This window comes from Tetrao urogallus (genome assembly GCF_951394365.1).
Source record: "Tetrao urogallus genome assembly, chromosome: 8".
Taxonomy (NCBI): Eukaryota; Metazoa; Chordata; class Aves; order Galliformes; family Phasianidae; genus Tetrao; species Tetrao urogallus.
Genome location: NC_136821.1, coordinates 35,505,482 through 35,532,901, shown reverse-complemented (window position 1 = coordinate 35,532,901; position 27,420 = coordinate 35,505,482). Strand labels below are relative to the sequence as shown.

The 27,420-nt window shown below is 42.0% G+C and overlaps 1 protein-coding gene across 1 annotated transcript in view; it reads right to left on the bottom strand.

The window, feature by feature from the left end:
• The window catches only part of TRAF3IP1 (TRAF3 interacting protein 1), a gene marked incomplete at its 3' end in the record, with an annotated part of 36,934 nt that extends 10,496 nt beyond the window's left edge, over positions 1-26,438 (bottom strand). The window contains exons 1-13 of the mRNA XM_079539107.1: positions 26,286-26,438; positions 25,911-25,979; positions 22,375-22,536; positions 21,436-21,576; positions 20,822-21,292; positions 20,132-20,209; positions 12,724-12,799; positions 7,541-7,639; positions 4,975-5,065; positions 3,875-3,961; positions 3,263-3,383; positions 3,079-3,115; positions 2,395-2,471 (exon numbers count right to left, since the gene is read on the bottom strand). Coding sequence (XP_079395233.1) covers positions 2,395-2,471; positions 3,079-3,115; positions 3,263-3,383; positions 3,875-3,961; positions 4,975-5,065; positions 7,541-7,639; positions 12,724-12,799; positions 20,132-20,209; positions 20,822-21,292; positions 21,436-21,576; positions 22,375-22,536; positions 25,911-25,979; positions 26,286-26,408 — 1,632 coding nt within the window. The 5' untranslated portion in view covers positions 26,409-26,438. The remainder of the gene's footprint in view (positions 1-2,394; positions 2,472-3,078; positions 3,116-3,262; positions 3,384-3,874; positions 3,962-4,974; positions 5,066-7,540; positions 7,640-12,723; positions 12,800-20,131; positions 20,210-20,821; positions 21,293-21,435; positions 21,577-22,374; positions 22,537-25,910; positions 25,980-26,285) is intronic.
• Between the last annotated feature and the right edge of the window lie 982 nt (positions 26,439-27,420).

The following is a 27,420-nucleotide window of genomic DNA, read 5'->3' as shown; positions in this document are numbered from 1 at the left end:
TGAGCACTGTGCTCCTTTTCAACCCAGGCCATCCTGTGATTTAATTTAAAAAGCCGTAGCAGCAGCAGCCAGCTGCTTGGATATAGAACAGATGATATTCAGGAGCTTACTGCTGCATGCAAATTTTCACGTGATGGAAGTCAGCAGGTTTGCTTTTCCAGAATTAGTTGTCCATTATCAGTGCTGCTAACGCAGATCAGTGCTTCAAAAGAAGCAACAAAAGGCAAACAAGGACAGAATGAGTTTTTTAGAGACTGAAAATAGGCAGTGGGACTAAACGATGATTGCACAAAGACACAGAGGCCTGATGTGCATTTAAAAAGAATTGAAGGGGTTAAAAGGGAATTGTTTTATTTAGTGAGTTACATGTATTCAGGGCAGAAAAAGGAAAAAAAGGGGAAACTTAGTACAATTCCCAGAGGAAACTTCCAGAACATGAAACCCATGAGGTTTTGTAAATGCTCCCCATTGTTCCTTTCTGTGCCAAGTGTTCACTTGACAGGACACAATACAGCACAATATAGCCTGCAATACAATTACGTACTGGCAGGAAAAAAAAAAGTCTAATTTGACTGCTACTGCCATTCCAAAACTTAGCCTGGAGATTGATGATTGAACAGCACCACCTAGTTATAAAACTAGGAACAGGAACAGCTGTATCTCTTGTTCTCACAACTGCCAGCTCAACACACACTTCAGTAATGAGCTTTAGAGCTACTGCATAAACAGAGCAATATTATCTCTAACTCCTCCCTTTCTCCAAACAGCTCTATAAAGGCAGAACTTGAAATAGCCAAGAGCATTTAAATGATCACTACGTAGGCAATACAAGGTGCGCCTTCATAATAAATAGTTTGTAATTCAATTCAGCAAGCTGGAAAAAGCTGTATTTACTCAAAATGGGTTATGAGCAGAAAATGAAGGCTTTCCCATTTTGAGAATTATTTTTCTTCTTTAATCTCAGCCCATGCAATACATGAAAGGAATTTTTGGTCTGCAAAGCAAGCCTGGATCTCAGGCAACCCCAAACCTGAGATAGGAAGGTGCTCCCCCATCCACCTTCCTCATTTCCTCCATGTGCTGGGGAAGGAACAAAAAGGCTGGTCTGGCATGACAGTATAACTCACTACCACTAAAGCATTTGGGAGTATCCCTATTTAAGAGATTTGTTGATTTCACCCTCCCAAAAATCACAATCCTAACAAGTTGTGTCATTTTTGCTGCAGATTGCCAGAAATGATTATGAAAGCATACAAGTTCTAGATAAAAATCCTTTTTTTAAAAAAAAAAAAGTCTACTGTCTATCATGAGTTTTAGTCCTTCAGGGACTTGTTTTTTCCAGCTGTGCACTTTACTCATAACCTATCACAATGTCATAACTCGTTGCCAAGAACTACATTCATTAAAGTAACAGGAGGCCAAAAAGTGCTCTATGTTTCAAAAGTTTCCCCCAGTTTCAGAAAGGTATTTGAAAGAGTTTTGTTAAAAGCTTAGTTCTTAAGATCTGAGTTGCAGCACCTACTAAAAGTGCAGAATGCTACACTACATCTATCCCTAATACTGAGTAAATGTAAGAAGAGAGATGCAGGTAGAACTGAAGATTTAAGAGCACATGAAAAGCACCTGCCTCTCCAAAATGCTGTGTACCTGTTTGTATTTTTGTAAAAGCACTCTGAACTGCATTTCTTACCTAAAATGTTCCCAAAGGACCAATGATCCAAAGCGTTCTGCCTTTTGTGCCTTCTCGCAACACGAGCTGTGCAAGGCTAAAAGAGCAAGAGCTGCCCAGTGATGGAAGGAATACATGAATATCAGGGGGCTTCAACGTTTTGCTTCTGGTTTGTGATTGCTCCTAGAATCTCTCCAGACCTCCCTCTCTCCCATTTCCCTATCCCAATTTCTGGATGGGGAAATGAAATGAAATCACTTTCTCAATTCAGTCTAGAAAGCTCAAGTATGCTGGATTTTACTAAGATAACATCTGGTGATATGGAAATACTTACTGTGCATGGTTAACTGCAGAGATCCCTACTTTTTACAGGTAATGACTGATGGTTGATAGGACCAGAGGACAATTAAGATTGAAACAACAATTATGCAGTCACATAAATGTAGAGTGTGTCCTATTGCATCTATGGCAAGGCTGAAATCGGACTGTTCTGGAAAACAAACAGGCTAAGGAAGACTACTAAATGCTGTATGAAGCTAAAAGCACAAGAAAGAAAGCACAACACAGAGAATGTAGAGGACTGAAGGACTAATGCAGGTAAGTATAACATACAAAAGAGGAGTTTGATCAAAAAATGGAAAAAAAAAAAAAACCTAAAGGAGAAGAAAAGGTCATGATTACAATATTTAATAGTCATAATTTCTTGCAGGCCATTTCCATCTTACCTTCTCTGTTGTCTTTGATGATTTTTGTGATGCTTCATAATCCTTTTTTGTTTCTAGGATTCTTTTTACAAGTCCACCTGGATAAAATGAGGATATGTCTCAGCACTGTTGTTACAAAAATATTATTCTAAACATTCCGGACAGTAACATCAAAACCAACATGAACAGTGTCCCATTATATTTCAGTTACTGAGATACAAGATATTTTAAATCTATTTTTCCAGTGTCTTATCTCCATACACATGTTTATACACAGATAGCAATTTGTTAGTAATTTTTTGACACAGAGAACTAAGCCCACCTAAATAATATGCAATGTGGCCATAATGGACGGAAGGCCCTGAATCAGATATCTGAGGTCACAAGCATAAACACTGTTAAGAACCAGACCATCCATTTGCCTAGGAGGCTTCCTATAACTTGCCTTGACCTGCCAACCCCTTCACCTATCTCAGAGAGACGTACAGTAGGTATCTGACATCAGCTGTAAATCCCAATGCTCAACTGTGCAAGACTTCATTTGAGAAATATTTGCCTTTTTCTTGCAAAGTTGCAAGAAGGTTCCGCTCCCTCAAGAGATACTTTGCTGCTGTATTCCTCATTTTAAGTGCTTAGCTCTAGGTTTAAATGTGGTGTTTTATTCTATATGTATATGCATACAAATATATACAAAAGCAAACATACCATGCTTTTCATCCTCCTCCAGATCCACTTCTGGCTCCTACACGTGCAGGGAGAGAGCTTTAGTTGCAAATATTTGGCATTGCTATGATACAAAACTATTCAACAGCGTGTCCAGCTAGAAGCTACTTAAACAAGCAAGTTACAAAGGGTGGGAAAGGTTCTATAATTTGTAACATTAACAGACCATTTCCAGCTCTGGCATTTCGGGCACTGGCAAGGCTGCCTCCACCACAAACTGGTCGTCATCATCATCAGAAGCCTGCTGGTCTATGATCACATTTGAGACTGCTTTACTACTACCGTTCCTGAAAGAGATAAAACAAACATGGAAACCTATTAGGTCCCATTCCATCACCTCCTTCCATAAAACAAAGCAGCACACCAAATTCCTTCACTGCCATTACTTCTGGATACACTGCTTTAGTGCTTGGCACTCATTTGATATCACCTGCAAGACATTTTGGCCATAAATTCAAGGGGCTGTTTCAGCCTTTTCTGTGCACGAGATACACTGCATGCCTTACAGATCTCTTCTTCTGGTAGTTAAGATTAAAGGTCCTGGGTTTATCTGTTTCAAAGTGGCAAAAAAAATTAAGTTGCATCTACCTTTGAACTTCCTGATGTGGCCACCAACTGTAACTTCTAAGTCATACATTGGATTTGCAGAAAGGCTCAAGTTTTCCTGCCCAAACCAACTAGCCTGATGCTATTCACTCGCATAGGGTGCACATAAAATCTTAAAATAGTGTGGCATAAGAACTAGCAACGTCTTTTCTGCATCTCCCACACTCCTCACCTTTCTGGAAGCAAGGCCTCTGTGCTCTCTTGGCGTTTTACTACTCGGGGTGGTGCTGGCCTTGCACTGCTAGGACGGGGAATACGTCTGCAAGAAAAAAGACTTCTCAGCTATATTGTAAAAGGAAGCTCACGTGTCCCCCAAAGGAGCAGACGTGCATATCCAGATGAATCTAGTAACTTTGCCAATGCATAAAACCAATGTAACATCCCCACTGTACAGTCCTATATTGCAATGCCTTCTGTCCTATGAGGAGTCTGGGAAAACCTAGCAAGTGTGACCTTCAACAAGAATAATATCATTTTGGGGAAAAACCAACTCTTAGTTTGTCTCACTAAAAAATAATCTGGATACAGCAAAAGGAATAAATGTATTTCCATAAGTGATACATTTACAGTAGCCTTCTTCTGGGCAAAGAAAAAGTAAACTGGGGTTTGAAAGGCAAGTTCATCTCACCCATAACACCACACTTCTGAAGTGCTTGTGATGCAATAGACTCAAGAGACTCCTCACAGATCACTTTTAATTTAGTAAGATTACATCAAAGCACTCTTTGGATTAAGAACGTACATTCAAGATTCAAAGTTTTCTTCATAGAAGGAAAACAACTAAAATGAACCATACAAGGGATAATATTCATTATTGAGTGCCACAGGCACAAACTGCCCAACGTTCCCTTGCTATTTTCCAATTGATAGTTGTAATGCTATAATGGGCTGGAAAGTACTGTGATAATAGCAGGGTGGCCAAAGTGTTTGGCTGCAGCAAATGAGAACAAGCTCAAACACAGCAGCCACATGCAAAAATGAAGGAAAAGAGCTGCTTTGAAAGGCCTCAAAAACACAGGGATCTCCAGCAAGAGATGCCCTCACCTCCACTGCTAACCCTTAAATGAGATCTGGGAAGGGGTGGATCCGGGCTTCACCCCTTGCAGTCACTCAGGTACACTGCATCCATCTGAGCTCCTCTGGGTTGGCCCTGCCTTCCAGCAGGTGCTCAATCTCTGCTTCAGGCCACGACTCAGCATTTCCACTGCAACTGTATTACCTCCAGACACCATTCAGTGCTTCAGTCAGTCAGAATAAAGAACAGGAACAAACCTTTGGATAGCCTGAGGTGGAAGATCATTGGGTACTTCACCATTTTCAGATACTTTAGGCTTTTCAGGATCAAGGTTCTCTGCTTCTTCTTCTATTCAATGAAAAAAAAAGTGTAATAGTGTCGTACCTGTCATGTTGGCAATGCAAATCTAATTCTTTACAACAGTATTTCAAGCCTTATCAGCACTATACTTTAATGTGTTAATGAAATGCATTGTATTACAAACTAAATACAACTCTATAAGCTTTATATATCCAAGGTCTCAGCTGATTTCGGCTCTCCCTGCATCTTGACATCTGTCACACACGTTGCTTACAAGATAGAAAGGAGAATTCCACCCTCCCTATTCATCACTGCCCCAGTTACCCGCTGCTGTAGGGAAGGCTTTGTGGATCGCTTTAACTTTTGTTATGAGCAGAACCCACAAATACAAGTAATGGGAGGGAAAAAACATTGTGTGCAGGCATTAACAAAATGGAAACTACAGGTTTTATTGAAGTGGTTGTTGCAGTAACTACCTGTAACATATTGCAAGAAATTCCCCATAGGATCTGCTTATTTTCAAGTTAAAAAAAAAAAGTAACAGTTTATGACCACTTTATGCTGTTGGGTTTCTCTCCCCTTTGGAAAGCACTTAACCTGAATTACAAAGCACTTTCATGGATTGCTTTTTTGTATTCTTTCAACTACAAACTACCTGAATAAAGTCTACTCAAAGCATGCAAACGCAACCAAATTACAGGCTTTTTGTTTCTTTTTTTAATCTTTAGTATATAGCATAAGAGAAAAAAAAAAAACTCACTAAATTGCAGAAGTGCTTTATTTATTAAAAAGCACTGTTTTATTTCTAACAGAAGTTTTTAGCTATCCCTGGTATATTCAATGCTGGTCTTCTGTCACTACAAAGTCACTGGCAAATTCATCTGGAAATAGTAAACACATTGGTTTTTCAGAAAAGTCACAAAAGTTCTCTTGCTGAGAACTACTGCCAATGCCAGGAGAGCAGGGACAAACACAAGTGACTGTTTCCAGCAACCCACACTTGAGTGCTAAAGGCAGCAGGGTGGAATTTCTCCCAGTTGTGTAAGGTCACACAAATATATTGGCTGACTTTCTACATTTCCTTGGACTACACAGCTATGAGGCCCTGAAGGCCACAGGTGGAGTGGGAAACAGCCTTTGATATCCCACACACATAGCAACCACTGTAACCATTCTATGATATGAGGAGTCCCAGTTGGTACAAGCCATTGGTGCCACTCAACTATCCCACCTTGGGGCAGATGAGGAGTGACATGCTGAAATAATTGTTTAAACATAACCTGAAATACATTCAAGACACAGCAATAGGAGCTATGAACACGCCAGGGATATTCAGAGATCTCAAGAGCTACTGTAACTAGCTTTTGATCTTTAGGGAAAGAAGGAATATAGGGAAGACTCCGAAAGGGCTCCATAAATAAGGATAAATCAACATAATGAGCAGCAATTACTAAACTATCCCAACACCCTGTGTTAACACGGTCTGGTCAGATCTGCTGTTATCTCAGCCCTTCAAGCCCCACATTGGTCACTGGTTTGACTGTTGCGGTTTAACCTGGCAGGCAGCCCAGCACCACAAAGTCTCATTCCCCCAAAGTAGAATTCATGGGTAGAGATAAAACTATTTATTAAGACAGAGAAAAGGAAAAGGATAACAGTTATTGCATATATATGTGAATGTATATCACCAGTGATGCACAAGCAATTGCTCACCACCCTCAACTGATATCCCAGGTAGCCCACAAGCAGGGGAAGAGAACCAGATGAACTCCCATCCCTTTCAAACTCGTTCTGCACAATGTCATGTGGCCTGGAATATCCCTTTGGCCAGTTTAAGTCAGCTGTCCTAACTCTGTTCCCTCCCAACTCCTCGGGCCTTTTGCTGCAAAGGGCCTTGGCTCTGCACAACATGCTTAACTATAAACATCAGTGTGTTATCAACACAGTTTTTTTCCTAGAACCAAAACACAGCATCATAGCAGGCAATTTTGAAGGAAACTGTCCCAGCTGAAACTAAGACAGTGGCATCAACTCCCCCAACTTGTTCATGTGTCTGGATCTGGAGAGAATAAAACCACGGTTTTTTGCTTCACTCTCAGTTCTTCTTCCTACATTTTGTTTCTCTGATGCCATGTATGCTGTATCTGGATACAAATACCTCATTAACAGTGCATGTCTAGGGAGCCATATACAACTTTTTACTTTTTTATCTTTTTTAAGGGAGAAATAAGAAGGCAGAGATGGAATTTGCCTCAAAATTCCTCCAAAACACAAACACCAAGTGACACTTCCAAACACCTGCACAAAAAGGCAACATGCAGTTACACAAAACAAGTCACCAAGGGATTCAGGAGCATTTTCCCTGGGACAGGCCATGGAAACTTGTCCTCTTCTCCCCTTCCTTACCTTTATGCAAGAATTCCTTACCTTTATCCTTCCTTACCTTCAAGAAACTGCACGGATTCAAGGCTGACCGCATGGCACTCAGCTTTTCCAAGGCAGCCAAGCTCTTATTCCACCTACCTTTCTGTTTTACTACAAGTCCTGGTTCAGCTTTCTCCTGCAATTTAGCAGCACTGTCCTCTGAAATCCCATCTGCCACACTCTTCATTTCTACCGTTCCTATAACAGAAGTTGATAATTAAATGATACAATTACAATTTTAAATTAAAAAAAAACCACCATGCTAAATGCCTGTTACATTTAATATATCTTTAAGAGCTACCTTAGGTTCACAAGCCATCTTGAGCGCAAATAAATAACATTTAAAGTTCACAAATACTTTTTAAAAGATCTACTGACTGAACTCCTTATATTACTGCAAACTAAGGCAATTTCTTCAATTCAGAAGTGAGTTAGAGATATTATTTATAAGCCTCAAAGCTAGCAAGACAATATTTAACAAATAAAGCCTAAGTAAGTACTAAAATAAACAATATTGTTAGTGTGCCACTTGGAATGCACTTTGGTTTGTTCCAAAAGGGAAGGGTTTTCCTGTAAAAGCATTTCATACTAAAGCCATTAAAAAGTTTCAAGTAAGAAAAGCTTATTTTCAGTACATGAACCCCACAATTTGAACACTGAAAGAAGAAAGCTGAGGTTTTGAAGTACACTGATTCTTAAATTCTGTGACACTGAGGGCAAAGAGAGACAAAGGAGGAACAATTCAGCACCATTTGCATATAATTCCTGAAAACAAAACTCAGCATTAAAAACAAACCAACAAACAAAAAAACCCACAATCCTACTTTTACAGTTTGTCAGATTATACATCCTGTTGGTTTTGCCATATGAAAAGTACACACACACACAGCCTTAACCTCACTTGCAATGTGTTCAGTTTTTACATTCCTCAAAATACAGCAGGAGCAGAAATAGGAAGACACAGAAAGATATGGAAGAGATCTGCAGACACAGAAAGAAAGGTAAAGAAAAGTCCTGAAAATAATAGACAAGAACTGAATTGAGTGCTTCTGCAAATTGAGTGACTGTAATATAAATGTAAAGAACAGATCCACGGGGTTCCTATGCTATGGCGACCAAATTTCCACCACCACAACAAATCAGCAGTTTGGAATGCTCAGGAAAAGATTTAGCAGATATAAACCCAACTAACACCAGAGGTTGAAGTGTCCAACGCTTGCAGAACAAGAGATGAAATTGCTGCCTGCAGCGTAAAGCTGCAGCTTTCAGGACCAACAGCAGGGGATCTCCCATCCACCTTTGCCATCGGGTGTGTCCATAAGTTACACACTCCACTCCAGCAGCAATGTTAGAATCTTAGAATTGTGAAGGTTGGAAAAGACCTCCAACACCATAAAAACCAACCACCAAGCCATCACCACCATGCCCACCCATGGAATTATAGTTGAGTTCTGTTAGCTTTGAGGATTTTGACACTGTAGCCCTCTCCTTTCATTTACCATTGCTGACAAAAGCCAGGATGAAGAGCTACTTAACAAAACTTTGAAAAAGGCATTTAAAAAGCTCATCACCAATCCATACAGCTGTGCTACAAGGTACCCACAAGGTCTGAACCTTTGCTGAAAAACCATACCAAGAGCAGAAAGTGCTTCACTCCATCATAAAGGAAAGGTTTCATTTATAGAATTTAATGACATAATCCTGTAATGACATAATCCTATGTACTAAAATGATTACTAGGTCATCCATTGCTAAAGATACTCCACCAGAGAAAAACAGCTACCAGCAGTATGGGAATTGCCTATCAGAGACAGAGATTGGGCTAGACAGATGACTAACGGCATTTCCCAGGGAAATTCATACATCAGGTTTTGACAGTTTCCAATTATCCAGACAATTAGATCAGACTGACATGGCAAGCATTGCTTTCCCTTTCCTGGCTCTTACTATAGAGGTCAACTCTACGTGGTCTTGTGCAAAGCATTTGATGCTACCCCACACAAAATCCTTGCCTTTAACTCAGCAAGACCTGGATTTGGTGAATGGAGCAGTCAGTGGGTGAGGAACTGGTTGGATGGTTGCACTCAAAAAGAGTTGCACTCAACCCTTTCACAGCCTGCCAAAGCGTTATTCCCCAAATTAGTTCTTTTTACTGTCTCAACGAGAAGTCCCAGATTGCTTCCCTCCTGCATGTGCAACACCATACCCCTGAGAAACCAGTACATGTGTCACGGACTGCAAACCAAGAGCTCTTCCACCCCATCCAGAAAATGGGTTTGCAGTAAATTATGCTGGTTTTCACCTCATTCTCTTCTGCAACATTAATCCTTATCATAGAAGCAGGTTTTAGTATTCAGGTGCAAGTTCGTGGGCAGTTCTCTTCCAACACACACACATTTGTGTGAACACACGCACACACAGTGCATCACCTCCACGAAAGAAGGGTTAATTATTTTCAAAGCAACTGTAAGTTTAAAAAAGTACATTCAATTTACAGATCAACTTCTAAATTAGAAAAAATACCATGTGAAACCGGTTTTGCTGTAAGGCATGTTGGAACTATGAAAGTAATTATGGTATGAGTAATAGTAACTATAGAAAAATAAAACCCTTTTGCTTCAATGCCACTATTAATTTGTTTTTAATATACAGAAGTGAGCAAATGCTGTTATAACTTGGTTTCATTACCAGGAGAGAAAACATACCTGTAATTGCTTAACTACTCCTTCATTTACCACTTAGTTTTGTTTTTCATAATAGCTGAATTCGCATTCACCAGTTCAGCCTTGACACAAACTCCTTTCTGTTCTACTGCTGCACATTTATTTGTCTCCATTTAATGTTAGAAAATACAGAAAGGTCTGAATATCATCATCAGTTGCTGCAGACAACGATACACTGCAGGCTTCAGTACACCTACAGAAGGTTTTACCACCCTCAGGATTCCATCTTGGGGCATTTAGGAGCCTTGTTTACTTACTGTAACTCTCTCACATTAGGGAAAAAAAGGGTGTAACATAGGTAACCTTGAGTGCACTGGTCTGCTGCATCCTGAAAAGAGTATTTTAAAATACTGAATTTGAAGCCAAAACAGTGGATAAAAGGTAAAACACATTTATCAGAATAATGGCTGCTGATTTTCAAGATTGGGTGATCCTATAAAACGTGCCATGTCTGGTCACTGTAGTTTAGGACCTGTCCAGGCTATAAAGCAAATATTCAAATTTATTTTTTTTAAATAAAAATTCTAAATAAAGTGGTAGGGCCAGCTGTTGATCACTATGAAATAAAATAAAGCTTCATTTAATGGAATCCAGATTATATTTTTCAGCAACAAAATTAATAAAACCTCACAGCCTGTAAGTAAATGAGACGTGATGTAAAATCTTCAGTAAGCGCTAATGTGACTTAAGCTCCAAAATAAAGGGGTTGTTTATATCATACAATCATACAATCAATCCTATTGGAAAAGATCTCTAAGATCCCCAAATCCAACCCCAACCCACCCCGCCATGCCCACTGCCCACATCCCTCAGTGCCACATCTGCGCTGTTCTGAAACACCTCCTGAGATGGTGACTCCAGTTCCCCAGGCAGCCTGTTCCAAAGCATTATAATTCTTTCTGAGAGTCACTTTTTCTTAATATCCAACCTGAACCTCCCCTGGAGCAACTTAAAGCCATTACCTCTTGTCCTATCACTGCTACCTGGGAGCAGAGGCTGCAGCACTGTACACCAGACAGAGGCTTCAGCCACAAATTCAGCATGGACAACTCTTATGGGGCACAAGATGGGCCTCTAACAGCTTCTCATTTCCTGCTGATAATCTGTGGGTAACAAATAAATACCTGGCCTTCCTTCCTCAGTGCTCCCAGCAGAAATGCCACAGAGTTTGGCTCATGGTATCTGGCTAGGCTACTGAGGAAGATGATCTGGGATACAGATTCAGTGCTGACGATATCCAGAGAACCTGCCCTGCTCAGACTCAAGCCACACGGTCCTATCCTGACATAAGTGCAGGTACAATGCAGCATCACAGAACTGTAGGGGTTGGAAGGGACCATCAAGTCCAGCCCCTCTGCTAAAGCAGGCTCCCTACAGCAGGTCCCACAGGTAGGCATTGACTGATGCTGACCACGCACAGTTGATCACAGCTGTAATGACATTGTTGGAAGCCAAAGACCTACAAACACACAGGGTTGCTTCAAAACCCTCTAATCGAAGGGGCTACAAGCCAGGAGTTTTGGTGAACAACTCCTTTTCATCTGCTCTCCAGGTTACACCTGGACTACGACAAGTGTCTCCAGTTATGTAAATCATTATAAAAGGTTTTGCTAGTCTCAAATTCAACCAACCATCTTTTTGATTAAAAAAACCCAGAAAGTTGAACACAAATGTGGACTGTTTAATGTATTGCCTACCAAACGAATACCCAGGGAAATTCCTTGTTGCACTGGGCATTAATGAGTCAGTCTCACAGAACATGGCTTTTTTTCCCCTTCTTTTTTATGGCAAATGTAACCTTTTCATTTACAATCCCATAATTCCTAAAGAAATCCAATACCCAAGGCCTTCAAATCCTTGAGAAAGGATTAAAAAAATTGAAAAGATAAATCTAGGAAGTACACACTTCCCAAATGTTAGTAAGTGATGAAGTTAAATATCTCAGGGTTAGCATTTGTATAATTAATACCTACAGGAAAGCATATCTTGCATCACAAATGTCTTTAATCTTACTAAAACGCCACATCTTGAATCTTATTTAAACTAAAACACTGTGCTGAATATTGATCTGGTCAAAGTATTTGAGGAACCTTCAGTGTTCCTTTTTGTACAGTAATGTGCAACATTTAATCATTTGAGATACACTACCTACTTACCCTCAGTAACAGAAATGAGACAAAAACTAAGTCTCTTAAAGTTTTTGAAGTCATTTGTGTCTAATTTTGCCAGATTATGAAGCAAAGAAACAGTTTCTGTGAAACTAATAGACAAAGAAATAGTTTTAGACCTATCGTGAAGTCCATTCAGAAAGAAAACTGTAATTATCATGAGAAGTTGAATTTACATCTGCAGTTTTGCATGAAGAATGAAACCAAACTGAATTAAGTACCACTCTCCAGGTACCAAACCTATGCAGAACAGCCCACTGGATTCATAAATGCAAACTGGGTAAAAAACAAGCACCCAAAATAATAAGCAAGGATGTTTAGGATTTTATTCTGTTCCAGGATAACAACCCTCCAGCATATTTAATAGAAAAAATATCATCCTCCTGGTTACCTTCTCCTCTGGGTTTGGCGCGTTGCCTTGATCCTTTTGTTGAAGGCTGCCTTGATATTCCTGCAGGACTTTCACTCTTAAAAAAAAAAAAAACAAAGAGGAAAAAAAAAAAAAAAGCACAAATCTATATGTCTTCACATAAAAAAAAAATCATATATTCAAAATTAAATTTGAATTACATGTGTTGATTTTTTTGGTCTACATTTATTATACATTAAAAAATACTTACAAAACTGATGCACACACAGGAAAAATACCTAGAATCTATTTTCCTCAGAGTTTGCAGATGTTTTGCTGGATGTGTGGTAGCTATCTTTTTTTTTTTTTAATGAACTTGAAATATGATCATATTTCACTACTGTAAAGGCAACTTCCAAAGGTGATCTAAGCACATCCAAAGCAGAGTTCTTGCAAAACGTGCAGTGCATGTGCGATGCCATAACTGGTCTAGGAATAGAATGCTTTGCTACTAGTGGGCTATCCAAAGGGTTAAGATTAATCTCAGAGTCCCCTCCATGTTTCAGCCACACTGCACACACAGTTTCTCTTCCATTGTCCGGGAAGTGTTTTGAATTTCCTTCTGAAACAGAAGTAGACGCTAAAAAATTCTGGCACTAGGCACACATAGTCCTTAAGTCAAACATGGACAAACTGAGACATGGGTCCTATCAGAAAGGCCATCGAAGAAGCAGTGGGTGATGTGAAGGTACAGCTGGAACAGAAAGGGTGATGATAGCAATCCATAAGTGAAAAAGTTAAAACTGAAGGAAAAATCAGGACTTTTTATGAGGACTCTGTCCTAAGCCCACAAGCAATTCAAAGAGGCCAGGAAATGAAGGCAGGAAAGCACACAAAAGCATGATTATTTTGTTTTCTCTGGATACAGCTTTCACTGCCTGAAGTTAAGAACAGCTGACTGGCAATACTTCCTGCAAAGGCCCTGTGTTAAGCATCCAGTGGCCATATGCCTCCAGGGAAAGGGCAAGATGTAAAGGAGAGCTCCTGCTGGCCCTGTACAGCTTGTGGGTACAGATGGGGGCAGAACGGAGGCCCTGCATCCCCTTATGCCCCAGCCTTGGGCAGCAGAAGGTCTGAAGGCAGGCACGACTGCCACTCATGCAGGCAGAACAACCTCAGCACTGGCAGAGAAGGCTTCTGGTTACACACAGACTAAAGGATGCAGCCAGCAAGGGAATCTGGCCCAGCAGGTGCTCACAGCTTCTCACCCCTCACATTACTGCCCCAGTAACAAGCCAAGCTGCCCTTGTGAGGCCCATCAGAAGGACTGCACCCAAACCTGGGCCCCCAGCACAAGGAGGATGAGGAGCTGTTGGAGCAGGTCTGGAGGAGGGCCGTGAAGACCATCAGCACTTCACAGGATTTTCTCCTTATTTTGCAATTTGTGTGAAATAATAACTCACAAAGTTTGCAAGCGAGAGTTACTTGCTAACTCCACAAATAATGCCCACATCCACAACATAAATGAGAATTACAGCTTCCTCCATTTCTCTGTTAACACTGTATTCCACAGACTCCTTCCACAAGATGCTGACGCGTTTCAAGCAAATCAAAGACAGAAGGTCAAACTGCACAGTTAATACTGAGGTGGTTCATCTCAATTACTACTGCTTTTCACAGTGACAAGGGGCAAAAGTTGAGCTCCCCACAGCCTCACAGTCTGGTTCTACAGACCTGCAAGCTGCATCTGGTACACTCACCATTTAGCTGCAATTTGGGTGATGTAATTATTAGCACAGGTGGGGAAGGAGCTGAGAGTAGGTGCTGGGGCTTCTAGAGGAGCAGATTCAGTCATTTATTTATGTCAGGTAGTGACTGCAAAGGCTGCTTAACACTTCTGTAGTGCCAGATGTGCACGCTGGCAACAGGTGCAAAGTAAAACACTAACATTTAATCACTATGGTAGCATACAAATACATAAAGCCCACGATATTTATGACTTGAGTCTTTCCAAAGGGAGATAAAATAGGTCCTCCTTCTTCTTACAAATTCCAAAGCTCCAAAACTTGGAAAAGCAGTAAGTGAAGTCATTAAAAAGTAATCTTACACTTCATTTCATACCATACAGAAAGAAAATTATTTAAGTGGGATCCTAGATGGATGTACACGCTTCCCAGTTTTGAGTAATTACGTTCCTATTTGGAGAGGACACAGTAGTCTCCTATAAACCATCCAATTGGCTGTTTTATTGTTAATCTATTTAAATAGGCTGATTTTCACCCTGAGACATCAGAAAGTAATGATTTGTAATGTTTCAGCTGGTCAAGAAGAACATGGTCTGAAAGGAAATCCTGCCAAACTGTTAATATCCCTTTCCTTCCATGCAATAATCGACCTCCACATTCACAAAAGGATCTCATAAACAGATTCTGTCAATAACTTTTACACAGGGACCTTCGAGCTCCATGTGCTCTGATTCTGTGAGCAGAACTTACTGACAGTCCCACTAATGACTGGTACTGAATATGAGCAGCAGGCAGCACACACAGGAGGTCAGACTTTTCTCCTCTATTATAGCCATGCTGTTTGCGTAATGGCTGTATGCACACAGCAGTAGTTGGACAGTTTCTTCCCTCCTAACTAATTCCGGGCAAAGAATCATAGAGCTTGGAAAAGACCTCTAAGATCATCTAGCCCAAGTGCCAACACATCATCTCCGTGCCCACTTGCTTCCATACATCTCCTCCTGCCATGGCCACTCCATGCATCAGCAGTCACGTGGAGAAAAGCCACTCCTACCCAAGCAAGGGAGGTGAACAGCTCACCGTATAAACCACTGTGAATTCCTTCCTCTAACTCATCAGGTCCACTGAGAGTTCACCAACAATAATTACAACTGTGAATAGGAATCTAACTCAATCCTCTGTCTGTTGTGGATGACTTTGCTAATTAGATCCATGGTGGAGGAGCTACATTTACATGTGTACTGTCAGTAACACGTACATAGATGTAACAATAAAACAATATTACATGTGTAAACCCAAGGAGGCTGTGGATGCCCCATCCCTGCAGGCATTCAAGGCCAGGCTGGACGTGGCTCTGGGCAGCCTGGGCTGCCGGTTGGTGACCTGCACACAGCAGGGGGTTGGAACTGGATGAGCACCGTGCTCCTTTGCAACCCAGGCAATTCTATGAAACACACTTTCTGTTTTTGTGTACCATGAATACTGTCACATAAATACAGCTCAGTTCTAAGGCTCGAAGACTTTCATTGCTCTTTTCCTTAAACTGCCTCTGTTTCTTGTATCTATTCCTAAATAGCCACTGTTATTAATAGGCATAATTTATTAGCGTGTAACAGCAACGTGGAAAGATCCATTTGACTGTGTGGCAATGACACTAGGATTATACTGATCAATTACCTTTTCTTGAGAGATGCTCAGAAGATGATGGTCTATTGCTGTCAGTTTCTGCTAATTAAAACCCCTCAAACACAGAGTTATTAGGAAAAAAATAGCTATTTCTTACAACATAAATGTGAACGCTGGACTTCTATTACGTGAGTCAATTATGAATAACTGACAGCAAACAGCATTCCAGCTCACAGCACTGGAACAAAATTATCTAAGCCATGTTTAGGAGATTTCCATGGAACAATTCTTTCTGCTGCTTCAAGGGCAGTTATGTCATTTTTCATTCAGTATAGATGAGTTCCAACAGAAGTTCGTTAGATAGGACTTTAGAGGCTGATTCAAACGTCCCATTCCAGAGCAATATGGTTTGTACAGCAAAAATAAAGGTCGTTACAAAAGTGGCCAAAAGTTACAGGATATTACAAAAAGCTTCAGCCAAAAGTTTCAGCAGCCATCTGTAAAATGGAAGAGACTTTTCCAATGTGTTTTGCCACAGGGCTAAATGACATACCTGCTCTGCAGACACTTTCATATGAGCAGCACCATACACTCAGAAGATCTACAGCTCGAATCACCTCTTGTCAAAAGACAAAGTTGTTTTATTATTAGTAGTAGTATTTTGTAGCATGACAGATTGAGCTTCTAAGTGTCTGTTCCAAACAAAGTTTCTACCTGAGCTGGGCTGAGTGAACAGAACACAACCTGGCTTGCTCTGATCAGAAACAACGTGGTACGCAACAGCCTTCAATCAGAAAGGAGTCTCCTGATTGCCACGTGTTGGCCAAATGTTTCTCCTTAATTCTTACTTATATTTGCTTTTTTTTGTTCCAGAAAATTATAGATACCCACGTGGTGGCTATTACATGCCTGGTAACATCCAGGTTCTTCAGTTCAAGAAAAAATACATGAAAAAAAAAATCAAGCTGTGAAAATTGAAATAGTATTTTAAGGCTGGCCTCAGAAAATTAGCAGCAAGAAAATGAAAATTTTGATGAATAATGAGAGAATCTTATCTAGGTTCCTGATCTCAAAGGAGCCATACCAATGACTAAACTTTACATGGTAACTTTGCTGTATGAGGACAATATTAAAAAACCCAAAGGAATTTGAATGCAGCACAGAATCCACTTAGTCTGAAATTCCATGGACATCTCAAACTGAATAAAAGTCCCCCCTTCTCCCAGTTCTCCCACACCATTATGCTGCGAAGCAGGCAGTATGTCTGATGAAAGGACCTATGTGAAACATGGTGGAAACAAGACAAAAATCAAGTGGAAAACAAGAAGCACGTTGCAATGTAAAGGCAGGGAAGATTATGCTTGGGAAGAAAGAGAAGCTGTGACTAGGAGCGTGATGGCAGAGACAAGGACTAGAGGCCAACAGCATGCTGGGCTGCATCAAGAGTCGGGTGGCAGCAGGGAAGGGAGGAGATTGTCCCCATCTGCACTGCCTTTGTGAGGCCCCAGCTGGAGTACTGCATCCAAGCCTGGGGGCCCCAACATGAGAAAGACATGGAGCTGTTGGAGTGGGCCCAGAGCAGGGCACTGAAGGTGATCAGAGAGCTGGAGCATCTCTCCTATGAAGAAAGGTTGAGAAAGTTGGGCTTGTTCAGCCTGGGGAAGAGAAGGCCGTGGGGAGACCTCACTGCCTTCCAGCACTTAAAGGGAGCTTATAAGCAGGAGAGGGACCAACTTTTTACATGGTCTAATAGTGATAAGAGGGGATGGTTGTAAACTAAAAGAGAGGAAATTTAGGTTAAATGTAGGGAAGAAGATCTTTACTCAGAAGGTGGTGTGGCACTGGCACAGGCTGCCCAGAAAGCTGTGGGTGCCCTACCTCTGGAGGCATTCGAGACCAGTTTGGATGGAGCTCTGAGCATCCTGAGCTGGTGGCTGACAACCCTGCCTGTGGCAGGGGATTGGAACTGGATGGTCATTAAGGTCCCTTCTAACTTCAGTCATTCGATGGCTCTACAGTAAGCCAGTGCTGTGCAACTGAACCCAACAGGAACAAACCCGAGATCAGTCCTTGGGGCAGAAGAAAGCAGGCAACACATCAGGCAGTGGCATATCAGACACAGCTTGGAAGGGGGGTTGCTTTAACTTGCTTCACTTGCTGCGTATTTTTAAAAAGCTGAGAAATGGATGCTTAAGATATACTCACGCAGCACGCACTACCAAATAATACAGTCAAATACTCCTTGTAGGCATAAATACAGAAATGGTTTCCTCTGTTTTTAATACATTTGTTTCACATGACTGAAATGGTACCACAGCAGTTTAAGTCAGGGTAAATCCCTGGATATGAAGGCATTATCCAGCTGTGAAACTACTGGGAGGAAAGTAAGATCAACCCCAGTCCATCAAGGTGCACTTCTCAACTATCTCACGATGCAGTTTTCTCTAAATCACTTTACACAGCTATCCCAGCTCTCCAGCTTTAAAAGATTCATTGGGAGCCTTTTCATTCCATTCCTCTCTTCCACAGTCTTAGTAAAGCGACCATTTGTCACGCACTGCTCTAAAGTGTCTGTTTTCAACACCTAAAAGCAAAGCAGTGCCTGCTGTTACGCAAGCAAGTAAAGGAAAAGCATGTTATCTAGATTTAAGGTAGTAAACCAACATGCCTTGGAATCACTCCCAAAAGCACTTAAGACGGGAAATGAAACTTTACTGCCCTAGCATATTATAGTGGTGCCCAAGAGCACTACGATAGCTTAGGATGAGGCTCAGAATTTCCATTAGAGACCCAATTTGCAGGAAGTTTAACTTGGCCAAGAACGTTTGCTTCAGGCTAAAAACTATTTTATAAGCTCTCCCTCCAAGTGCCAATAATTTAAAAACTTTGGTTGGATTTCAGTCAAAGAACAGCTATAAATTTGTCATCTCATGTAGAAGACACGATGATGTCAGTGGCCCACAGACTTCCAACAGAGACTCCTGCTGGACTTGGGATGCTGCCTATTTCTTTCTAGCATGAACTACTTCAGGCTAATTTATTGAAGGCTCACTTTTAAACATTTAGCCATATGGGTCCTTAATTCCCCAAATTGCCTCAGGTCATCAAGAAGCAGCAGATGCAGACACAAAGCTATCTCAAACAACAGCTACCGTTCAGAAGCAGTCAGCAAGTTCCTATTCCACCCTACCATCATCCAGCTGCAAAACACAGGCTGCAACAAAAGACTGGATTTATTCTCCATTCAACACAGCAACTGCTATTAAAACACCTGTCCTAAATCCTAGCAGCTGGCATGGTGCTGTGGCTTGGATTTAGGGTACGAACAATGTTGATAACACACCAATTGTTGCTAACGAGTGCTTACACTCAGCCAGGAACTTTTCAGCTTCTTGAGCTGGCTGGCAACAAGGAACTGGGGTGCACAAAGAGATGGGAGGGGACAAAACCAGGACAGCTCACCTAAGCTGGCCAGAAGGATATCCCATACATACGGCATCATCGTGAGATGGCCAGGACTCCGTTGCTGGGCATCAGTCAGCTGGTGGTGAACAAATGAGTTTTACGCTGTTGGTTGGTTTGTTTTTCTTTTCTTTGTGTGTTTCTTTTTTTCCTTTTCTTTTTTTTTTTTTTGTCTAATTAAACACTCTTTATCTCAACCCCCACGTTTTTGCACTTTTAACTTTCTCAGTTCTCTCCTCCAGCCCACTGCTGGGGGAGCAAATGAGCAGCTGGATCGTGCTGAGCTGCCTGATCAAACAAACAAATAGCAGCATTCCAGGAAAGACTGGAGAGGAAAAAAAGGAGAAACCTTTGAACAAATAAACATTTTTCTGAAGTAGTCAACATATCAAGAAATAGAACTAGAAGTCTGGAAACTGAAACAAACTGAGTAGGCTTTTTTCGTCCAAGCTATAAGAAATTTAAAAACAAGCAAAAACCAGACAACCTATTTTAGAGCCCTAAAACTTGGCATCTCCTTAACTTTCAATCTTAATTTCCTTAATGCAGATTTCCAAACCATTCTAAAATGGAACACTTTTCAAAATCTGCCTTCCCAGATCTTCTATATCATTAACCTCATCATCTGGCTGGCACTTGCTGGCTTTAGTTGGCCTCTGCAGTTTTCCAAGTTTGGATTCCTCAGAATCTAAAGACTAAAAGGAAATATTTGTTTTAGATTCTACGTGCTGAGTAACAGCCTGAAATATATGAAGTGGGAAATGAGCGTACAGTGGAACTGGGCGCGTTACAACAGCATTCTTAGCCACCTACCTGCTTTCCTCAACCTGCCTGGCTCTCCTGGAAGCCTAACAGAGCAAGAATCACTGCTCAACTGATCCCTCTATGGAAAAAGTAGGCTCAAGAGTGAGACAAGCAACCAGCAATGGCTGAAAGAAACTCTCTTTAACCCCCACCTTTCCCAAGAGCTAAGGCTGAAGCAACAGCATGCATTACTGGCAAGATGCATGACAGAGATAAATTCCAACAATTGCTGCCACTCCACTCTATCAAACCGAATCTAACGCGATGAGGAGAATTCAAACAAGCACAGTTCAGAAAATAAACTGCTTAACAGACGTTCAGGAAGCACAGTCAGATGAGTCTGATTGCTCACAGACAGGAAGGTGCACGCACAACCTCGGCCACATCCTTAACAGATTAAATCCATACACAAAAAAACCAACAACTTTCACTTTGGGAAAGCAAGCGCTGTTATACAAAGTGCTTAACAGAAGAGCACTGCTCTGAAGTAAGATTTCAGTTACCTTTTTCTCTGCTTTATCCTTTCCGTGCTCTTGTACATGCTCTCCATCTCTCCCTCTGTCTCTCTGTCTGTCCCTTTCACGGTCTTTTCCCTTCTCTCTGTCCTTCTCTCGTTCTCTCTCCCTGGTCCTATCTTTGTCTCTTCCTTTCAGTCTGTCTGTTTCTCTTCCTCCTTCATTTTTTTTCTCCCTTTCCTGTACTTTATTCCATTCAATGTTATCTTCTCGTTCTACGTCTCTTTTTCCCTTGCTTTTTTCTGTTTCTCTTCCCTGCTTGGTCGTTCTGCTTTTGTTTCTTTCCCTTTCTTGTTTTTCTCCTTCCTTAAAGTTGTCCCTTTCAGAGTCTTTGTGCCTCTCCTCATTATCCTTCTGTTTTTCACTTCCCTTTTCTCTTTCTTCGCTCTCTTTGACATCTCCTTTGTGTTTTCTGTCTCTGCTCGAGCTTCTGTCTTTAATGTCAGTATCTCCTCTTCCCTAAAAGAAATTAAAAAGTAATATTCAGTTTCAATACATGTCAACTCTATCACGTAGTTACTCTCTACATGTAACATGCCCACTGAGAGAAATTAAAAACATAATAATCACTGGTAGCCACTGTACCCAACAAAGTTTCCTACCTCTTTATCCCTACGGCTTTTTTGCTCTTCTGTTTTGGACTCCCTGCTTTCTGTATCTCGAGGTTTACTGGATGGAGGTTTTCCTTTAGCATCAGCTCTTTCCCCAGCTAAGATCTTTTTTACAGCAACATCACTGGACAGCTGCAAGAAACAGAAAAATTTCCTGAACTGAGCAACTTTATTAAATATCTCCCTTCTTCCAAACTCTGTAGTCAATGTGACTCTTTTCTTTCTTCTGAAATACAGCTTACATTTCTGCTCTTCTAAATTAAATATCTCTTTGTAACTCTTGCAATAATTTCATTATGCATATTAGGCTTATATAAACAGATGGTGCTTTTTATCTACTGTAGCAAAATTAGGTATCAAGCTAGTTAGAACCCAAACCTTTTCCACAATGCACATCCAGCTTATGTTTCACAGTAAAGACACAGGGCTAATAACCTTGGCTTGAATGGATAGACTTCAGCCTTTGGTTATTACAAAGCTGTGCCATCAATCTCAGCCCATTTCAGCTCCTCCTTCCCCATCTCAAGCAATTAGTAAGGAAGAAGAGTGTCTCATTCAGTTAACTAAAAGGAAATAACAGCAGTGTAAATGATCAGATTACTGGACAAAGATTACCCAGACAAAACCTTCACACAGTTTGTGAATACTGTAGTATTTCACTGTTAAAGGCACAGCTTCTTCTCACCCATCACTTCACAGGTTTTTTACACAGACTTCTAGAATGCATTTGTGTGGGGACCTGGCTCAAACTCTGCTATGAACCACATTCTATACATCTGTTATTACAGTGGTATCCCAAGGCAGTATATCTTCTGTAATTCAAAATAGCTAATGAGTGTCAAACTCTGTCACAAATGAGCTCTGATAATATATAACACAGGTACATATCTCCGTAACGATGTAGATGAAATGAATGTGGTGATGTCATACCTTATTTAAGCAACACTTCCCAATGGCTTGCAGAAACTCATTTGTTTTCTCAGGTTCGTGTCCAGCCACAACACGTGCTGGTTTTACTGACAGTGGCTCTCCCGTTACCATTACAACAGCATCGATGGCCTTCTGAAGGAAGCTGATTTTGGCATCTTTATCCTAAAAAAAACAACAATTCAGAAATAACCACGAGATTCTAAAATAACTCAAGGTTAGGAAACCTCTGACAGGAGGAATAACTGCAACTGCACAACTGGAGCAGCTGAACCACGGCTCACAAGCAAGCGTTGCCAGGACTGTCAGGAGCAAAGGCCCAGCTGCACTTGCTGAGACAAAGCACCAGGATCTGTCCTGCTCTGAACATCTCCCAGAACAGATGTGAAGGGCTTACATATTGATATACTGTAGAAACCAGACTGAACAGTGAGTCAAGGAGACATAAGAAGGATGGTGGTGAAAGGGATACGGGCACATATGTTATCTCCACGGTTACCAGGGGTGATTTGGTTTTATAACTATACTTTACAAACTACTTTCCCTAAGCATCCTTCAGCAAAGATGATGGCTTTGGGTGATTATACAGAATCATTTAAACAGCTGATTTGGCACTGACTGACTGGCTGCCTTGGGAGCAACAGACCCAGTACGAACCTGGATCTAATCTGACAGACATACCAACAGAAAGGAAAGCAACAGAAGCCTTCTCAGCTGAGCAAGGCCAGTACTCCTTCTAAAGGCCATCTGTAGCATTATCTACTCCTGTGGCAATGGAGCTTTGCAGTGATGTCTCAAGTCCCAGAGCTGCTCCGTAAACAAGAACAAATGCGTGGGAAGGCAGGCTCTGGAGTCAGGGTTCTTCCCTTCTTCAGCTCTTCCAAACAGATTAAAACAAACAACTGCCACACAGCTAGGATTTCCAGATTGTCTCCATTTACATCACGACCACTTCGCCCTCACCATTGCTCCCTGCATTCAAAAACTAAAAACAAACCAAAAAGAAAAAAAGGAAGGAAATGCTGCAACCTCCTATTAAAACAGCTGTCCATCCTCTGAAGGACACATGCAATCTATTAACTCAGGGAAGGAAGCAGGACAGTCCTAACACAAATGTTTTCAAACAGAAGTGATTCAAAAGTTCCTCCTAGGTGAATCAATTTCAGTAGTTATGTTATCAGTGTTTTCTGTCCAAACAAGAAATTTTCATTATCTACTTGAGTCAGTAAATAAAGTTCTATTGGAATAGAAACAAACATCTGAAACAGTGCTGAGAGCTTTACAGAACACACAGCAAAAGTTACATTCTGTCGAGCACATAATCGTAGACTCATAGAATCATAGGATGGCTTGGATTGGAAGGGACCTCGAGGATCATGAAGCTTCCACCTCCTGCCAGAGGCAGGGCCACCAACCTCCAGATCTGGTACCACATCAGGCTGCCCAGGGCCCCATCCAACCTGATTCATGTATGCATAATATAAAGCTGATGGGAAAGCCTAACAGCCCGATATTCCATTTTTCCATTTCTAAGAGACCAATGTTATATTAGCCCCAAGGAGACAAACCTTCCTGATAAACATGAAGATAACAACACCTTCCAGTGCAGCTGGCAGCAAGAAGTGTATTTGTTTCAGAACAGTCCCAAAGTTCAAGAAAACTCCTACTTACATTCCCTTATGCACTCAGATCCCTTTCCATCTCTGCGACATGAATTGCTTTGCATGCACACAGCACAACTCACTGAGGTGCAGCTGCATGCTCTGCCAGTTTGATGCAGTTCATGGCTAATTCCAGCCCAGGAAATCTGCTTTTTGGGTCCACAAATAAAATGGACAGGGTTCTCCAAATGAGAGAGACCACGTGCTAAGCAACTTTTCACAGCACCTACCCACATGCCTCAACACTGAAAGGATAAACAAAATCAATCAATCCGTTGTAGAATTCATTTAGGTTTTAGTTTTCACAGCAGCAGTTAGAACAGTAACAGAAATAAGAGCAAGACCAATAATCAGCCTTGGGAATTGCATAAACCATCCATTTAACTAGCTGTGTAGATGGCAAGCCAATAGTTTTAGTTGCTATGTTAAACAATCACCAGTGGGTGTAGCTGTTTAACTAGCAACACACAACATGCATTATTTGCATGAATAAGTGACAAGTTTTAAGCCTTGTTGGTATTGGGAGAAGGCAGCATGCATTGCTTAGCAAAGAGGCAGCACTAGAATGTAAGCAAACACAGCCTAAAGTCACCCTTGCACTTAAGAAAACCATTTTCACCAATAGCACTGAACTCAACTTTCATTAATCAGCCATTCATAACGGCTGTAGTAATGGCAATAAGACTATTCTATAACACACATAACAGAAGAATGCATTATTAAGCAATAATATTTTCTGTACATGTGCATAAAGCACACAGATATATATATATGGGTTTGTTCAGCTTGGAGAAGGCACCAGGGAGATATTCAAGCAGTGTTCTGATATTTGAAGGGAGCAGGGAGACCAACTTCACTCACAGTCTGATAATGACAGGACGAGGGGGAATGGCTTTAAACTAAAAGAGGGAAAATCTAGCTTATATGTTAAGGGGAAATGTTTGCTCAGAAAGCAGTGAGGCTGCCTGGGGAAGCTATGGATGCTCTATCCCTATCAGTGCTCAAAGCCAGGCTGGATGGGGCTTTGGGCAACGTGGTCTGTGGGAGCTGTCCCTGCCCATAGCAGGGTTGGGATTTGGGGTCCCGTCCAACCCAAAACATTCTGATACACCTCTACATACACCTATGTTTGGGTGGTAATTTTTCAAAGAAATAAATATAAAAACACACATTCTACCAAAAAACCACCACACCCTGTAATACAACAGCATCTTGAAAATCTAGATCTACTCGTAAATCAGACCTTATTGTTTTGAGACATGTACAGAAGTAGTTGTTTAATCACGATAGCTTGTGTCCACAGCCTTAGCTACATACATAGATGCAATCTATAGGCATCCACAAATAGATTGGATAAGCCTGGAGAAAGTTCCAGGGAGGTCTGCTAGCAGCTTTTCAACATCAAAAGGGGGGGCTATAAGGAAGAAGGGTACAAACTCTTTAGCAGGATCTGTTGTGATAGGACAAGGGGAAACAGTTTCAAACTACAACAGGAGAGATTTAGTTGGACCCAAGAAAAAAGTTTTTTACTGTAAGAGTAGTGAAGCACTGGCACAGGTTGCCCAGGGAGGGGGTGGATGCCCCATCCCCGCAGACATGCAAGGTCAGGCAGGATGGGCTCTGAGCACCTGATGGAACTGTAGGTGTCCCTGTTCACTGCAGGGGAGCTGGACAACACAGCTTCTAAGGGTTCCTTCCAAATCTAACAATCCTGATTCTGTGCACTGCAAAACCAACAGGCAAAACCTCCTACTATTTCTACACAACACCCAAATGAAGCAATGGAAGCTGAACGCAGAAAAGACCACAAGTGCCTTGCAGCACATTTCAGAGACCATTTTTATTCAGGCTGAATAAATAAGGAAGCTTCTTACCCACCTTGACATTATCTGATTTCAATTCAAAATCCGTGTAAAGCCCTTTCATGAAGCCTGTCACTCTGATCACCTTGAGAAGAGAAGGAAAGGACCGAGTTAAGGGCGCTTGGAGGCTACTGCAGAACAGCGTTTGGCAGCAACAGACCATGCGTTATTACTGATAACAATACTAAAGCAGAACGCCGCTGTCACCCCATGACACTCCAAGCCCCCCCCACCCACGAGGGGTTACACCCCCAGCCGCCAGGGGGCGCCCTCAGTGATGGGGCGCCCTCGCCACGCAAGGGCCAGCCGGCGAGGGGGTCGGAGGGGGGGGGGAGGAGGCCCTGTTGCCTAGCAACAGCAGAGCGGGCCCGCAGGCCGGTCCCCGGCCCACCTCGGTGATCACGTCGTGCAGGTAGCGGAAGGGCGGCTTACTCAGCAGCCGATCCGTCAAGGGCGGCTTGCGGATCACTTGTCCCAAGCACTCCTGCGTCCGTCGTACCACCGACTCGTTCATAGCGACGGCGGGGCCGGCGCCGCGGCCGCCGCCGCCGCCGCCGCCGGCTGTGAGCATTCCCAGCCTGCCCCGCGGCGCAGCGCGCCTCGCTGCGCATGCTCGGAGCCGCAGCACGCGGTTGCTAGGCAACCTTAGGCCCTAGCAACAGGCATCGCCGCCATCTTAGGCGCTTAGATCTCAGAGCGATCTCTGGAGATACGGCGTGATTTTAAACTGATAAATGAGAAGGGAGAACTGGCATGGAGAAGGCTGAGGTTCTCCACAAGTCCTTTGCCTCCCACAGCTCTCACATCGCTGAACCTCGAGGGGCAAATCCCTCTGACCGTGAGAGCAGAGTGAGTGAGAGACCACCTCACAAGGCTGAATGTGTATAAGTCCACGAGGCAGGACTACATGCATCCCAGGGTCCTGAAGGAACTGGCAGATGTGGTTGCTAGTCTGATATTATATGTGAAAAATCATGGCCGTGAGTCCCTGGGGACTGGAAAAAATGGAAACATCACTTCCGTTTTCAAGAAAGGAAGACCTGGGGAACTGCAGCTTCCCTCTGTGCCTGTGAAGATCATGGAGTGGATCCTCTTGCAAGAGGTGTTAGGGCACATGAGAGATGAGGTGTTGATCCAGTGTAGCCTCACCAAGAGCAGTTTGTGTCTCAGCGACCTGGTGTGCTTCCAAAATGGAGTGAAGGCATCAGTGAACCAAGGAGATGCAACCGGTCAGGTTGTCCACAACCTGGACTTGTGCAAGGTCTTTGACATGGTCCCGTATCACATCCTTATCTCTAAGTTGGAGCAATATGGATTTGATATGGATTTGAAGGAATTTGGGACTAATCACTTTGGGACAAGAAGTTGGTTGGAAGGTCACAGCCAGAGGATTGTGGTCAGTGGCTCTGTGTCCAGGTGGAGGCTAGTGACAAATGCTGTCCCCAAGGGCTCTGTCTTGGGACCAGTGCTCTTCATCTTTATCAGTGATGTAAATGATAGGATTCAGTGCACCCTCAACAAGTTTG